Source organism: Giraffa tippelskirchi, chromosome 9 (assembly GCF_054371585.1).
Source record: "Giraffa tippelskirchi isolate mGirTip1 chromosome 9, T2T-mGirTip1v1.2.pri, whole genome shotgun sequence".
Lineage (NCBI taxonomy): Eukaryota > Metazoa > Chordata > Mammalia > Artiodactyla > Giraffidae > Giraffa > Giraffa tippelskirchi.
In genome coordinates, this window is record NC_137283.1 from 13,698,976 (window position 1) to 13,717,492 (window position 18,517).

General features: G+C 41.1%; 1 protein-coding gene across 40 annotated transcripts in view; it reads right to left on the minus strand.

Moving 5' to 3' along the window:
* The window catches only part of ULK4 (unc-51 like kinase 4), a 477,098-nt gene that overhangs the window by 355,498 nt on the left and 103,083 nt on the right, over positions 1-18,517 (minus strand). For all 40 annotated transcript variants that reach the window (XR_014064646.1, XM_081527570.1, XM_081527572.1 and 37 more), the window contains one exon: positions 8,021-8,148. Coding sequence is in view for 39 of the 40 variants with exons in the window: in XM_081527570.1 (XP_081383696.1) it covers positions 8,021-8,148 (128 nt within the window). In the remaining variant the exon portion in view is untranslated. The remainder of the gene's footprint in view (positions 1-8,020; positions 8,149-18,517) is intronic.

Consider the following 18,517-nt stretch of genomic DNA (forward strand, 5'->3'; position numbering starts at 1 on the left):
CTTTCCTTGCCCTTATTTAGACATATTTTCTTCCAGCTGTTTAGAGTTTCTTTCTCATATATAATTCTTTAATCCATCTGGAATTGACTTTTGTATGGTGTAAGCTGAGAAAATAATTTTTCCCACACAGTTAACCAATTATACAGAGCAAAATTTTTTTAAATCTTCCTTTTAAGATCAAAGCAGATTTTTCCCCCACTGATTACCATATTAATAGCAATGCTATGGGGAAGAGGGAAAAAAAAGTCTAGGGAAACCTGATCCATCAGGAGGCATTGACATTTCAGGCTCATAACAAACTACACAATGAACTTACAAGGCTCTTCATCCCCTAAAAGGGTTATCATTTCTAGAGAAACATAAGACCTTATTTTATCTCCCGTCATTTTCAATATGAGTATGAAGCCATTTGGAGAAATAGGTGGACATTTGGGGGCTATCATATCCTTTTTATCTAATCCTGACAGCTCAATTTCACTGCCTGTCGTGCAAGATAGATTTGAGAGCTGACGTCATAGAAAATGTACTGAAATTTAATCCATAAAAGGCTGATGGTGATGATGGTAAGCAGGAAAAAATATCTACATAATGTAGCAAAGGTTATCATGGGCTCTTGATGTGAGGTTTCAGTTCTCAGGCAGATGGGTAGCATCGCTGTTAGCTCAAACATCCAGCTGCTAACAGAGTTCCAAGGCACAGGTATGGAAGAGAGAACAATTTTCTCTATGAACTCATCACAGAGAATTTTAACATCTCTCTAACCTGAAGCCTGCCTTCCTTTTGCAAACATTTATATTCAACGTTGCATTTCTTTTTTTTTTTTAGTTTTCTTTTTTTTAATTAGTTTATTTTCTATTTTTTAACTTTACAACATTGTATTTGTCAACATTGCATTTCATATGCACACTGATGTAATACTTGGGCAGCAAAGCAAAAAGGAACATATACCAACCTTCCAGCAAGGCCAAACAGGGCGCCAACCTTCTGTCCTCTGCCTGGTGGAAGCAGGCAACACTGACCTAATTCCCCTGTAGGTGCAATACCTATAAGACGGCAGGCAGCAGGCCCTCCATTCCCTGCACAGCCAAGCAAGCCACTCTCCAGTCTCCCTGCAGGGGCAGTGACAGCGTGTCTGAGCAAGAAGCTGATCTTCCATTCCCCGGCCAGGAGAAGCAAACAGCAATCTGATTTCCCTGGCAGGTTAGTTATCAATGGGGCCCAGTGATGAGTGGGACCTTCGTCCCTACCCTAGCAGTGACAAGACTTAACACCAAGCGAGATGAAGACACATCCTATTACACAAGGTAATAGGCAAAATGTCCAGGATATAACCTTAAAAATCACAAACCATAGCAAGAACCAGGAAAATCACAACATGAATCAAAAACACAGTCAACAGAGGCTAACACCAATATGAACCAGGTGCTAGAAGGATCTAATAAGAATTTCTAAGCAGGCATCATAAAAATGCTTCAAATGATCTGAAAGACCAATGAAAGAACTGAAAATTTCAGGAGAGAAAAGTTTTTAAAATAACCAATGTAAGCTGCAGAACTTTTGAAAACTACAATAACCAAAACTTAAAAGTCAATGGATGGGCTCAAGAATAGAGCACAGGTAATAGAAAACATGATCAGTAAACTTAAGGGCAGATTAACTCAATTTACAAATTTGAAAAGCAGATACAAACAGGCTTATAAAAGAAAGCGTCTCAGGGACCTATCAGACAATAACAAAATGCCTTGTATTTGTATCATCAGGATCCAGAAAGGGAGGAGAGAAACAATGGGACTGAAAAAGTATCTGAAGAAATAATGCCTGAAAAATACCCAAATTTAGCAGAAGACTTAAATGAACAAACTCAAAACAGGAGAAACCCAAAGAAACCCACACTAAAGATACATAACAATTAAACTTTTTTAAATCCTAAAGACAAAGAAAATGCCTTTAAGACAGCAGAGAGAAATGATCCATGGCTACTGAAGGAAGAGCAACTGAAATGAAAGATGTCTCATATGGAACTACCAGTTTCGTTCCAAGACCCACTGCTGATACCAAAATCCGTGGATGCACAAGTCTGCTCTCAACGTTCACATAGTTTCGCGTCTGAGGAGTCAACCAACCACAGATTGTAGTTCTGTCTATATTTATCGGGAAAATATCTGCATGTAAGTAAACCTGCAAAGTTCAATCCTGTGTTGTTCAAGAATCAACTGCACTGCCAAACAATTAGTGTTCTTTATACACTTCAATATCTTTTCTTTGGAGCTACATCACACACTACCAAATTATTTTTCAAGTTTTAGAGACTGCTTTATTTAATTTTATTTTTAATTAAACATTCACCTGACTCTTCAATCTAAACCATAAAACAGGTATATGCAAAGTAGAGCTGTCACCCCACCCCTGTTCCCTATTGTCTTTCACTCCATATAAAATGCCATTTTGTTCATTTTTAATTTATACTCTGTTCTTTTTGAAAATAGTAATAAGTGCATATGTCTTTTCTGTTTTCTCCCTCGTCCTTACACAAAAGTTAGTATATAATAAGTACCCTTCTGCACCTTGCTTCCATCAGGATAATATGTCTTAGTGATCAGTCCATGGCTGTGTACAGAGATCCTACTTGTCCGTTCTCACAGCTGCAGAGTCCTCCATCATGGGGACTGTGGCTGGAAGAATTCTAAAAATGTCTCTCCCACAGTTCCTACCCCTTGACTATTCAAACACTAATATGAGAACAACAGTGAAGGGAGTTTAAAGATAAAAAGGAACAAAATTATTTCATTTGCAGAGACGTGGATGAGCTTAGAGACTGTAAGACAGAATGAAGCAAGTCAGAAAGAGAAAAACAAGCATCATATATTCGCATGCATATGTGAAATCTAGAAAAATAAGAGAGATGAGCCTATCTGCAAAGCAGAAAGAGACACAGATGTAGAGAACAAACATATAAACGCTAAGGGGAGAAGGAGTGGGAAAGAATTGGGAGATTGGGGTTGACATATATCCACCACTACGTATAAAATAGGTAACTAATGAGAACCTACTGTATAGCAAAGGGAACTCTACTCCGGGCTGTATGGTGATCTAAATGGGAAGGAAATCCAAAAAGGAGGGGATATATGTACATGCATAGCTGATTCATTTTTCTGTACAGCAGAAGCTAACACAATTATTGTAAAGCAACTATATTCCAATAAAAAATTTAAAAAAATAAAGTCCCAATTCGATTATCCTCAAATTATGTAGGTTATCTGCATTAGCCCAACCCAACCAGCTGAAACCTTTAAAAATGGGGTTTTCTACTGCTGGTGGCAGATGAGTGCGGCCAAAGACATTTGAGTTGGTGGAGGGGATTCAAGGTATAAAAAGGGCAACTACTTGCCTCCAGGAAAAAAGCAAATGGCTCTGCTGTGAATTGCCAATGGAGAGGAAGGACGGCCTCTAGAAGCCGAAAGCAAGCCCCAGCCATAAACCAGCAACAAAGTGGGGATGTCGGTCTTATAGCTGCAAGGAAATGAACTCCGCCAACAATCAGTGCTCTTGGAGAAGACCTCAGCCTCGGACAAGGACTGCAGCACCAGCCAATAACTGCACTCCGACCCCGTGAGACATGAGCTGGGGGTCCAGCTACGAAGAGCCTCCTGACCCACACGAACTGCCAGATGAATACACGTGTGTTGCCCTAAACCACTGAGTTTGCTGTAACGTTACGGCAGGAAGAAAAAACTAACACAAGGGTGACCACAATTCTCCAGCTAGTCTGCTGTACATAGTTCACCGTTAACAAATGATGCCTCACGCACGTGTCATTTCACGGCTTTGCCAATAACAGATCTTTGGACAGTGTACCCGAGAAGTGAGATGGCTGGGACAAAGGGTAAAAATATGGAATTTCTCTACATGCAGCCAAATTCTTCTTCATAGTAGTCACAGTATTCTGCCATTCCCACCAGCAGCACAGGACAGGGCCAGCTGCCCCACAGCCTCACCCACAGAACACGTTTCAGATGCTATTAATGTGCTGAGTGAGAAAGAACATTAAGCAAAGTTTCTCTTGTAACGAGAAGTACGAGTGCTTTCCTCTAATAATAAGGAAGATTCAGCATTTACTCACAGGTTGAGGAGTCATCCTCACTCCTTTTTCCATGAACTGTCTGTTTCTAATTAAGTCTGTTTCTGCTGAGTTCTTCTTGTCTCTTGGTGAGTCTTGACTTCTGAGTTCCATGTTTCCTTATGTATCTGGTGATTCTTGGTTTTGTCCATTTATATTTTAAGAGGATGCACTAAAGTGTTGTTGGAAGATCTGCATGCAGGAGAGGGGCTCTCGATGGATGGGCTCCAACACAGGAATATGGGGCAAGGTTTCTTGAGCTACGGTAGGGGAAAGCCAAATGGCCAGCTCCTGTGGGGAAGGGATCAGCTTCCCGGAGGTTAATCTCCAAACTCTGGTCAAGAGCATGGAAACCAGGCTGCCAACAGCCTGCAAGTCAAGGAAGGGTAGAAGGCAGATGTTCTCACCCTTGAGAGTAAGTAGCTGTTCTATGATCCTCATTAGAGGGACTCACAAAGCACCTCATCTCCCTCTGATGCGTCTCAAACCCCACATATGAAGCATTACCGGTTCAAACCACCCAGAATATGTCTCAGGTCTCCTGGTGCCGGATGCTCAGGCCTGGGAATCAAGTCCACACGCAAATTGCCATCGATCCTCCTACATTGAGTCTTACCTCCCTCTCCCCACTGACTTCAAAGGTACCTTTACACCTGACTTTCTCAACCTGTCCTGAGTTCTGCCAGGCAGTGATCAGGTCTCCTCCCAGCTTCTCCCTCTGCAGACATTAATGGATCTCAGTGAACGTTCATCTCTCACCCTTCCAGCTTCCAGAAACCAAGGACGGGTGACAGCATCCATCTGCCTCAATCACCTTTCCCTTTGTAGTTTTGTGGCTTTTTGATTCCTTTACTCTCGGTTTAATACAGCATCAGGAGAGAGCATGTTTGAGCAGAGGATGACTAGTGAGATTTCTTCCATTAGAAAACCTCCTCCATCTGTTCCTCTCCTCCTCCTGGCATTCCCCATGCTCTGCATGTGAGGTCTCCTGGACCAACACTCCAACTTTCCTATTGTTTCCACATGAATCTCCATGTCTTTGTCATTGGCTCTGTGTGGGTCAATGTGTCCTTTCAAAGCACTAATGCCATCCTCAGCAAAGGCCATTTGCTTTTGGTTCTTCTGCTCAATTTCAGAAAATTGCTTCTCCAGGGAGTTTTCATTCCTTGTTTGTTAACATTATGTCTATTCCATTAGTTCTGCCTCCGTGAGGGCTGTTTGCCCTTGTTCTTCCTCCTTCAAGAACTTCCAGCATCTCCATCAGTGGACTGTGACCAAGCTCTGCCTGAAGACTTCCTCCCCCGACTCGGCGCCTGATCAGGCCAGGCTGTGGCGAAGACACAGGTGGGGAGGGGACGTGCTCTCTCCAAGTCCTGGAAAATGAGATCACCCCCCTGCAGCCTCATGGTCAGGCAGCCCCACTGTGGATCCTCTGGGGACAGGACTACTGGCCCAAAACCCACACACCAACAGCACCTGCATTCTGCACCCAACAGAAGACCTGAGGTCTGCTATTCCCCCAGGCTTAGAGGACAGAGTGTCATGTCTCTGCCCACAGCACAGGAAGAATGGGGCTCACGCTTACCTCTCCCGCAAGGCTAAGCCTCACCCTCCAGGCACCCTGGCCCTTCTCTCCCAGAGAGTGCAGAGTAGAGGGCAGGGTTAGGGTGTGCATTCAGGCCACCATCTGTCCAGCACGGCCAAAGTGTCTGAATATTCACTCAGGGACACGGAAATCACAGTCACTTTCTAGGAGGACCCAGCCTGTCCCACACAGGCCCTCACGGTCTGAGTGCTTCAGTCCTTCCCAGTGACACAGTCTCTGAGTTGGGGTGAGGAGCGGAATTTGAGATAGGATGATTAGTGTGGCTCTCAGAAGTAGTAGCCGCTAGACTGAACAGAAACCTGAATGAGCTGAGGCAATCAGCCAGGCTGAGAGCACCGTGGGCACAGGGAACACCGAGGGGAGGGTTATGAGCAAGCATGTGCAGGAAGCAACAGGAACTGTGCAGCCGGGCTGGCGTGCAGGGGGCGCAAGGAGGAGCCGCAGAACACAAGGGCTGAGAGGCAGGCGGGCGTGGGATGAAGTCGGACAGAGCAGCCCACGGTCAGAGTGCGGGGTGTGATTTCAGCCCAACAGGATGCTATGAGGAGAATGTGAACAGGCAAGAAACAAAAGCTGATTCACACTGTGTAAGAGACACTCTAGCTGCTACACAGAGACCAGACTATGAGTCTAGGAAATGATGGAAGAACACCTGTTGAGAAACTATATTATTCGTCCTGGAGGAAAATGATGGCAGATACAAGGAGAGATGAGAGGCAGCAAAGACAGTGATGAGGTCTTTACTGACAGGTAAGAGCAACTTCTGCTTCCAGCCACAATGGGCTCACAGGATCAGGGCACACCCTCTCATCCATAACCACTAACAAACAGACAAAACATATGAGACATCAGTTCTCAAACGGACATAAGACAACAAAGGGTTGATCCCTGGGAGATCGGAATCAATGGAAATGTTAGGACCCTGCACATGACCCACATCTAGAAGTGGTTCACCTCCAATGTGATGACAGGCTCAAGACAGATACAGGGAAGACTCTAACAGAAAACTACAAATGCCTTTGAAGTGATGAATATGCTCAATGAAACTCATACGCCCATGATCTGATATTGACACGGGGTAGAACCCATCTGTGTGAAAAGACATTTTCAAAGATAAGAAACATAACACTGCATTAGGGATCAGCACCAACAGGAACATTTGCAATCAGATTTGATAATAAGGACTCTCACTTTGACCCCTAATTAAGCAAAATGTTAACTCTTCTCCCCAAAAGAATTCTATTTTTCCCATTATTAGACCTATGTTACAAAAAATATATACTCAATTATTAGCAGTATATATTTTTTCTTTAATTTCAGTGAAGTAGTTGATTTACAATATTGTGTTAATTTGTGCTGTACAGCAAAGTGATTCATACATTATTTTTCATATTCTTTCCATTGCAGTTTATCACAGGTTACTGAATATAGTTCTCTGTGCTACAGAGTAGGACCTTGTTTATCCATTCTATATATCATAGTTTGCATCTGCCAATCCATCCCAGGGATATATTGCGAGTAGCATATTTTTAATTATGTCAACAAAAAATTTGTGAAAATTTGTCTTCTCTCTTGTAATAGAAGTACATACATAATATTCACAATTTTGCTTCTTGACTTGTAAATCCTAAAACACGTACTCTCTGTTTGCAGGATAAAATTTTCCAATCCCTAATCAAAATCCATCTCAGTAATTCTAGAGTCTTCCCAGTATTCTACCGTAAGTAAAAAAGCGGGTCGAGAAACAGACAGTAAACCACGTGCTCAAGGTTCCTCTGGGATGTAACAAACAGGGCCAGACAGTTTCAAAGACATTCATCAAGAAGCATCAGAGGATGGAGGGAACCTGAGGTACATTAGAAGCTTCTCCTTTTGGAGAGAAGAGGTGAGACTGAGTAACCATGAGAGATCTGCCCAGTCGAGGACCAGTCCACATACTCCAGATTTCCCATCCTGCCTCCTCCTCTGCTGCACTACACTGGTTCCTCTGGGCTTCCAGCCACTCGTTCCAGAAGCTCATACTAATGAGAACCATGACCAAACCACCCGTCAACAATGCCTTACAAGCTGCAAACCAGAACCATCTTTAACACACTGTACTCAGACCTAGGAAATTCCTAATACTTAACCACCAGCTGACATCAGTGTTTCCAAGCAGAGGTGATAAGTGAAAAATTAAACCCTTGGAAAAATCTAGGAAAATAATTTTCAATAACCAGGTACACAGGGGCCAAGAAACACTACTAATAAAACAGGCACCAAAGTGAAGTCATTGGCAGAATCAGAGAAAATCTTACCTTGCTTGGCAGCTGAGCAGCAGCATCTCATGGTTATGAATCAAAATATATAAAAGAACCAGAAAGGCTTTGGCTCTAATGGAAGTGGAGGGGCTGTCCAGTAAACGGATAACTGTAGAGACAAAGTCCTGTGGGAGACATGAGAATATTTTTTGAGAAAGCATGAAACAAATAAATACAACAGTCAACTCTGAAGGTCAATAGATTATAATAACCAAATAGGAAATAAAATAACATCACCTGTCAGTTTTGAAATTCTTTTTTAGTGCTATACTCTATACCAACTTATTAAAATGTATGATCTCATTTAAACCTGAAAAGTAGCTGGAAAAGGTGACAATATTATCTGTTTTAAAAAAGGAAATCTTGAAAAATTAAGCACTTTGCCCCAAATCACAAAACTGGATTGAAATCCAGATCAGACAGACAACAAAGCCTGATTCTTAACCACGCATCACATGACTGGAAATGTGGCAATAACTAACTAGAACTCAAAGTCACAAATGCATGTATGCATGAACTTTTGAGCAAACCTGCACACACAAAGATCACACCTCTCATCTACACAACTGAGGTCCTACCGACATAAAGTAAAAACAACAGCCAATATGAGACACAAGGAAAAAACCTCAATTTTTCATATGTATCCATATATATATATATGGGTATATACGTACGCATGCTCAGTCACGTCTGACTCTGCGACCCCATGGACTGTAGTTCATCAGGCTCCTCGGTCCATGGGATTTCCCAGGCAAGAATACTGGAGCGGGTTGCCATTTCCTATTCTACTATTTCTATAACATTCTTTACTTAAAGGTTTAACACAACACAGAGGAATAAGTGTTGACAAGTATTACTGTCATTTTCTCTTGTAACAAAAAGACTGCATCATTCTGGGAGCCTGTGGATATGCAAAAAATGGAATACACATATGCACAGGGTTAATGGATATAAGTAGGTAGAATTATGGAATTGGATTGTTATAAAGATGGTTACAGAGAGGAAAACTTAAAGTTCCTGAGAGTCCTTGGCAGAGGCAAGCACCCAGGAGTGACACCGTGTGTCCAAGGTAGATGTAAGCAGCTCAATTTTTCTTTTTTTTTTTTTTGCCACAGTGCTTTTACACTGGGTGCTATACTGGAAGGCAAGGAAGCACTTACACAGCCATGTACATGATTCTATTTTAAAATGGAGATATATCTGTATCTATGCATCAGTCTTTTTGCCTTTTCATACTGTTCATGGGGTTCTGAAGGCAAGAATGCTGAAGTGGTTTGCCAACCCGTTCTCCAGTGGACCACATTTTGTCAGAACTCTCCATCAAGACCCATCCATCTTGAGTGGCCCTGCACGGCATGCCTACAGGGCATGGCAGTCCCTTGGACTGCAAGGAGATCAAACCAGTCAATACTAAAGGAAATTAATCCTGAATACTCATTAGGAGGACTGATGCTGATGCTCCAATTCTTTGGCCACCTGATGCAAAGAGCTGACTCATTGGAAAAGATCCCCATTCTGGGAAAGATTGAAGGCAGGAGGAAAAGGGGATGACAGAGGACGAGATGATTGGATGGCATCATTGACTCAACAGACATGAGTTTGAGCAAGCTCAAACTCAAGATGGTGAAGAACAGGGAAACCTGGCATGCTGCAGTCCATGGGGTTGCAAACAGTCAGACACAACTGAGTGGCTGAACAACAACAAATCCATCAGTCTCACCTAGATCCTGAACCGAATAATCAAACTAATTCATCAACTGGGGTGAAAAACATAATCAACACCAATGTGGCCTTGAGTAATGGACCTGTTTTCACCTTTCCAGTTGACAGTAGACAGCCCATTTCCCCACAGTCAACTCTCAGTTCTAATTTATACACTGCAGTCCACAGATCAAAACAAACTGTTTCCCACACTGACAGCACTCTCACACATACACATGCATAACTGCAAAACCATGAAAATATCCACTAGCCATGTACTAAAAAATGGTTTCAGATTACTGGAGACTAGAGAGACATGATACCTGACTGCCAATTCAGTATCTGGAAGTTCTGTTTCACATCAAAGAACATTACAGGGACAACTGCAAAATCTGAAAAGGACTACATTAGCTATGTTAAATAAATGTCAGCTTTGTAGGACTTCCCTGGTGGTTCGGTGGCTAGGACTGCACACTCCCAATGCAGCGGGTCTGGGTTCGATCCCTGGTCAGGGAACTAGCTCCCATATGCCCCAACTAAGAAGTCCACATGCTACAAGTGAAGATCCCACACACCACAACTAAGACCCAGCACAGGCAGGCAGGTGAATAGTTAGACAGACAAATTAATAAATAGTTAAGAAAAAAATGAAAGTTTAAGCGTTTAATCTTTCCTCTAGCTCGGTAGGAAAGTGAATTGTCATTTCTCCAAAGCCTTAAAAAAATGTTGTTTTCTTCTGACCCAGTTCTTGTATCTCAAGAATTTTAGTGTAACAAAGTGATGATCAAAAGAGCTTTAAGCACAAGAATGCTCATGGCAGTGCTGTTCATAAGACAGACAAAAATAGGAAACAAACTTAACATCCCAAAATAGGGAATTTGTCAAATCATAAGATTCTGAGAAAGATGGAAGGCAAAAGGAGAAGAGGGTGGCAGAAGATGAGATGGCTGGATAGCATCACCAACTCAATGGACATGGATTTAAACAAACTCCGGGAGACAGTGAAGGATAGGGAAGCCTGGCGTGCTGCAGTCCATGGGGTCGCAAAGAGTCAGACACTACTGAGCGACTGAACAGCAACATTATATCCAGCAATGATGCATGTGAGAAGGGCAGGTGGAGTAGGAAAGAGACATCACAGAAGTGACATTGCACGATTTCCAAAGCCAGGTTTGCAAAGGCCATGCGGCTCTTGTCTGGTTCTACTGAGACACTCTCTCTCTTGGAACCCAGCTGCTACACTGTGAGGAAGCCCTACTAGCCCTCAGGGACCCTACGCGGAAAGCGACTGGGGATCCCAAGCCACAGCCCAGTTGGGTTCCCAGGGAATGGCGAGCACCAGCTTGCCAGTCATCTGCGTGAGCCTTCTGGAAAGTTTATTCTCAGTCTTTCCCAGCTTTGCCTAAATTACCGATTGGGGAGATAAATAAATTATTGGTCTTGTTTAAGCCACTACATTTTGAGTAGTTACAAAGCAAGAGATAAGTGAAATATAGCTTAAGTATACAGTGAAAGAGGAAATTTTTCCAGGTGCAATGAAAGTTTTGTACAGCAACAGAAATAATTTTAAAACACAGAAACATCACTAAGAAGTCATGATGAGGTCTACTCTGTGTCTTATTGATGGAATGTTATGCAGCCATCACTAACAATCTTGAAAAACTAAAATAATGCTTATGATTTTGAGTGAAACAAACTAGAAAAACTATGGCAAATAACAAAGATAAAAAATTGCATATAAGATTTGTTTGTAACACTATAATTCCCAGTTCCTTACAAGATGCAATATATTACAGTCTCTAATTTTGGATCTATACCTAAAAGCACCTTGTGCCCCAAATAAATTCTCATCTAGTCATTTCAGAAAAACTAACTGAACAGTACTGACTCCCTAAAACTAACTGCCCAGGGCACCATAGTTAATCTTAAGCAATGTGCACCAGACTTCTAGAACAGTATTAATCTTACAACAAGATTACAGGCTGCAGGCAAAGACTAGTGCCATGGATGAATAATCAAAACCACCTTCAGAAAGTCAAAATAACCCCAGGTCACTTTGGGTTGCAATCCACTATGTATTCAGCTTTGATTTAAATTCATCTCACCATTTGGCTCAACACAACTAAATTTTACACATGGAGGAAAAAAGCAGAAGCTGTTGAGGTCTATAGCCCAAACCACAGATTGAAGAGCTTCTGTCCAACAGTCAAATGGTTCTTGGCAGTGATTTCAGAACAGACATATCTACATAACATAAAGATGATGTTATGAAATGTTCACCATGTGAGGAATTGGTTGAAAGATATGAAGCTTACATCACAAAGTGGTATCTTGATCAAAATTAAGCAAAAGGATAAAAATTCCTCGAGTACATATCATAAAGACAAAATTATGAGAAGAATAAAAAAAAAAACAACAGTGATGTAGAGAACGTCAAAGTTATTTATTTCCTGCAAATCTCCAGAGGTAAAATCAATTTGTTTCAATCAACTGTCATAGGTAAAAATCATTTAGTACAGCCTGGCCATCAAATGAAAGCAGCCTCAAAAAAAAAAAAAAAAGAGAGAGAGAGATAGAGAAATCATGTGTGTGAATAAACACACTGACATAGTTTTCCCATTTAATGTTGATGGAAGTGAAAAAATGTACTAAAATTGTTTTTGGATTACACTTTCCTTAAAGAAGTTTAGCCAAGTATCTAAGTAAAATGCCTCTTTTACAACATATTTATTAATGTAGACAGATGAAAAATGTGAATACAAACTCATGTTATTAATATGCATTAACTAATTAACATATTTTAAATGAGCAACCTTTGAGTCAAGATGCCTAGTGACTTTGTGAGAAACAAAAAAACAAAACCTGAGCTGTCTGGCTTTCAGATTTTTCAAAGTTTTATATGCATGAAATTTCATAGTGATCTTCCATAGTACCTCCAAACATCATAAGCACCTTCTGGTTTATTATTAATCACTGTTGTGCTACTTGGTCAAAATATGAAACCTGCAACAGCTTCAAACTAGATTGCTGAAATAAAAATGGACAGCAGCTCCTGTTAAAATTAACAAATCAGGCACAAATTACAAAGGTATCTGTAGGCAGTAACACCCAGAAGGAAATCATCTTACCAATGAGCATGAACAAATGCACCTTGAAACATGGTATGACTCTTACAAAGTAATGTTTAAATTGCTAAGTGACCCCAAAGCATATGAAGTGCCAAAGTATGCATCACTGATTGTGCAGCTAAGAAGCACATTCAAGGTCACACACCTTAGAGGAAAAAAATACATCACTGAGCCAGATGTTTGAATCCACACAACGTGTAAACAAGTTGATGTGAGTGTACTAAGCTCAACTAATTGAAATAGAGCAGAGTAGGGTTCCCAGGGTTTTATATACTTTGTTTTCTAACATCAAGAATGATGCACTGGATTTTTAATGTCTGCTTTTATTTTTTTAAGTCACATGAGTGACTTTGTTTTTTACAAAGCAGTACACCAGTTTACTACAATTTTCATATGCTTTCCCCCTTCTCCCTGTATGCATTTATAGACATGCATATGTATGTATGTGCACATATGTGTGTATATAGATAGATAAGTACATGAAAGGAGAGGGGGAGGGAGGGAAGAAGGAAGAAAAGAGGGGAAGAAAGGAGTCTGCCATTCTAAACCTGCAATGACATCTAGTATCAAACAATCATCCTGATTCACATTACTTGGTCTTCTTAGCTGATCCAAACATTGCTTGGTTGTCTGAAGCTCATTCTCTGAGATTCTTCAGGAAGAGCTCATGGGAACTGACCTCTTCCATGCTCATACATCTACCTGTGGTCCTTGTAACAGAACACTCAAGATACTGAGTATAAAATCCTTTGTGACAGACTCTCAGAAGGGCAGCTAAAAGAGTGCTTAATTTTACTTGAGAGTTTCTCCTAAAGGAATAATTACAGAAGTCCACGCAAAAGAATTTAGCCATAAGAATGCTCTCTCTTGCAAAAAAGAAAAGAGGGGTGAGGCAGATTCTAAAATGTGCAGTAGTGAACTGCTGGAAAGCACTGGGGTACCTCCACATCATGGACCACCATAACCCTTTAGAAACAATATTGAAGAGTTATACCGAGTTACACACACATTCCTAACATCACTCAATTGGAAAGGTATAAACAATAGATCTAATTTTAATAGATCGATCTAATTTCTGTAAAAAGATTCTAAAATAGCACATGCATGTGGCAGCAGGGAGAAGGAAATATGTCAGTGTCTGCATATGTGTACGTATTAATATACATACAAACATACACAATAAATATCAATTTGAAAAAATATACAAAAATTTTGACGAGATTATTTTGGGAACATTCAGCACTTTATTTGACTCTTCTGTACTTTATATTCCTTATATTCTGGATTTTCAATACTAAATCCTAAAATGTATAAGAGTTATAAACATACCCCAATACAAATAAATATAAGTGACATTAGCTACTTTTAGTTTCTAGATACTATAATTAAGGAGAATTGCAATGACCTTATCCAGTGTCTCTCTCCCTAGTAAAACATCAGGAAACATGTTTTCAGCACCCTCAAACTCCTGCAGCCCCAGATCTTTAAGATTCAGTATTTGTAGGCCATAAGAGCCTGGAAGAGACCGAAAAATAAAACTAGAAAGTATACCAGGTCTTTAAAAAATCAGTTTATATGGCACAAGACTGGTAAATAAGCTCACACCTAACTTACAAGGTTTTCTCTTATGCCTGGTCATGCCTTCCGGAAGCTACTCATCCAGAGTCATTCAAGCATCTGAACTGTGAAAAGGTTATCAATTCCGTACATCTAGTGATGACGCAAGAATTACATATAAAATACCATCTACCAAGGATTCTGAAAGTATCCTATGAAGTGTTTCGTTTGTCCTTTTTCTCTTTTTTTGAAAACAGGGTAGAAAAACAGTTTTGTCATTTTTTGTTTTGCCCAATTTTTCTAATTACTAGAATATGCAGAATACATGATTTGTAACAAAGAGAGTCCCCTTGTACCATGGCTGTGAACACTCACTTTCACATCACAGTGTATAGAACTAACACTCATTTCGATAAAGGAATCTTCTGCATTTAGCACATTATGGGCAAGCAGATCCTTGTGAAGATGATGACAAAATAAATCAAGCACTGTGATGCACATGGCTGCTGAATAACAATCGTCTAAGGACAATGATATCCATGTAGCTAATGCAGGTGATACTGTGAAGTTAAATTCTTTGAACACATCAATGTCCATTCAAGAACATAAACATTATTCAGAAGGTAATAATATGACCTAATGAATCCAGTGTAACATGAAAATATGGCTACAATTACATATTTCAAATGGAAAATCAGAGAGATTAATTACAAACCACACATGTGCGTTTTCAGTTACGTCCGACTCTTTGTGACCCCATGGACTGTAGCCTGCCAGGCTCCTCTGTCCGTGGAATTTTCCAGGCAAGAATACTGGAGTGCGTAGCCATTTCCTCCTTCAAGGGATCTTCCCGACCCAGGGATCGAACCTGCATCTCCTGCATTGGCAGGCGGGTTCTTTACCACCGAGCCACCTGGGAATCCCTACAAACTACAAGTAACTATAAATCATACAGTATACTGCTAATCAAGTAATCCTAAATTCTAGGTTTTACTGTAAGATAAATACAGCATGTGTCTTAACGACTGCTGGTTAAATTACAAGTAAACAGTACTCTCATCATCTACCTTTCTAGAGAATAATTTATCATTATTTATGCACAGGCTTTGAAGTATGCATTACACCTGTGGTAACCGATTAGCAGTGGACACAGAAGCATGGAAATAGGATGTTCACCGCATCAGGCTGAGTACAAACCACAAAGTCAGAGGCAAATAGCTCAACAGTGGGAAAAGGGTTCAACTACCATATGCCACAAAATGAAAACTTATTTTTAAAATGTTCTTAGGGTATATTTAAAGACAAATGCCTAGATATGATAAATCAACACATTTCAATCATAGTTTTATAAATGTGTGCATAAAATATATAGACGTATAAGGAAGCTGTGGTACATATACACAATGGAATATTACTCAGCCATTAAAAAAAATACATTTGAAATGGTTCTATTGAGATGGATGAAACTGGAGCCCATTATACAGAGTGAAGTAAGCCAGAAAGAAAAACAACAATACAGTATACTAATGCATATATATGGAATTTGAAAGATGGTAACGATAACCCTATACGTGAGACAGAATAAGAGACACAGATGCATAGAACAGTCTTATGGACTGAGGGAGAAGGTGAGGGTGGGACGTTCTGGGAGAATAGCATTGAAACATGTATATTATCATATGTGAAACAGAACACCATTCCATGTTCGATGCATGAGACAAATGCTCAGGGCCGGGGCAATGGGATGACCCAGAGGGATGGGATGGAGAGGGAAGTGGGTGGGGGGTCCAGGAAGGGGAACACATGTAAACCCATGGCTGATTCATGTCAATGTATGGCAAAAACTGTTACAATATTGTAAAGTAATTAGCCCCCAACTAAAATAAATAAATTTATTTAAAAAAAAAATACATAGACGTATGGACCAAAGACTAAAAGAGATAAACCTACATGGCAACAGTAATTAGCTCTGGGCAGTGAAATTATAGTCTATTTTGTTTTCTTCTTTAGGTTCTTCTAAATTTTCTGCAGTAAACAGTAATTTCTCTTACTTAAAAGGAATGGCAGGGGCCTCTTTGGGGACTGAATTTCAACACAAAAATCTACCACAATGCATAGGCATCAGTCCCCCAAATAGACAGGTGTGGTTCCTTCTTCCCATATCCAGCTGGAAGTGATAAGCCTGGTATCTGTTCCTGGGCCTCTTTCTCTTCCACTCCTTCTAGCCTATTAACAACCAATGCCTGGAAAAAACACAATTACCAATAATAACCCCTAAAACACATACCTACATGCAAATATTTGTATTTTTTTTAAGTAAAAATAAAACTATGGCCACTGTGTTGAAACCCCTAAGGAAGGCCAATATCACAGCCCTACATGAGTTGGATCTTCTTCCTACTGCCCTGCCTCTTTCTACATCCCTTCCCCAATGCTCACTGTGGATAGCACTGCTGCTCTTCCTTCTCTTCCAGGGTCTCTCCACGAATTCTCACATTTCAGGGAAGCTGAACTAAGGACAGAGTCCTTCCTACACATGTTCACACAGCACACTCTTTCTTATCATTGAGGGCTCAGCTGGAACATCACGTCCTCAGAGAGGTTATCCTTGACTTCCCCCTGCCCTCCCCCAGCAAATAGTGTCTGCCTCCACCCCTGCACGACATTTTATCAACATCATCCTGTTCAATGTTCTTCACAGCACTAACACTATCCAAAATTATTCTGTTTCTTTGTTTACTGTCTGGCTTGAGCATCAGCTTCAGCATTTATAACCTCCATGAACTTGACAAAATCACTCAAGGCACTAAGTCTCATTTGAGAATAACCCAGGGTTATAAGTCATTAAGTGTCTGATCTATGATAAATGTTCAATATGATGGTAAATTGTTTTAATTAATGAAAAATAGAACCTTACCTTTTAAATGACAATTCACCATATTTAAATGGACACAGATACATTTTAAAGACTACAGGACGAGACAGAAAAGATGCACAACAGTTAGAGGCCTCGGCACCTGAAGACAGTATGTCAATGAGTTTGCTGGGGTTTCTCTCTGCCTCATACATCCCATACTGGGTGCTGGATAATGCAGCAGTCCAGAAACACCAATAGCACATGCGCACGCATGAACGCGTGCACACACATGCATGCACACGTGTGCACACACACACATACACACACAAATACATGGCAAACATCAGCTCTCTCAACCAGACAGACAGACAGACATACACACACACAAATACAAAGGAAACATCGGCTCTCTCAAGCCAGAAGATCGGGAAAGGGACAGCCTGGAAAGACCAAAAACATTCAGACAATAGCTACTTTACTTCAGCCAAGCACCATGAAAAAACCATGGCCCCTTCAGCAAAGGGCAAGAGGGGAGCCTAGACTCCCACCCTCACGTGACTGTAACAAGGCATCCAACACTCCTCCTGCCAGGGAAACAGAAAGGACCACAAGGAGAGCTGGGACTTTCACCCCCAACTCAGCAATAACAAGCCTCTCTGGCCCCAACCATGGTACCAGCAGAGATACTGATGGGATGCCCAGACCTCCACCCAGATTAGCAGCAGTGATGTTCCTCTCCCCATTCCTGCTGAGATGGCATCATGAGAGGCTGGTGGGCGGCCTCCACCTTTGCCACCATCTGCTAGGAATGGGGCGCCCACCTGTACCCAACCAGCGTCAGTGGAAGAGCAATGAGGAGCTCTTCCGCCCACCAGCCAGGAAGGCATCAGAGAAGGTGGTGGGAAGCCTGGGTTCCCACCCCTGCCCAGCAGCAAGGAGGAGCTCTGCCACGTCCCTGGGGTGTCCACAGGGAAATCTGGGTTTCCACACCAACAGGGGAGGAACAAAGCAACGCCATCCTTCCTCTGCCAGTTCAGTGTCAGAGGAGACCTACCGAAATGGGAGATTTCAATAAAACCCAGCATCTTAAAACGTAACACCCAAAATGTACAGCTGATACAAAGCTTCCGTTTAACAAGATGACAGAGTTCTGGAGCTCTGTTTCACAACAATGCAAATATACTTAACACTACTAACTACACGTAAGAATGGTTATAAGAGTAAATTTTATGTTTTTTACTGCAATTTAAA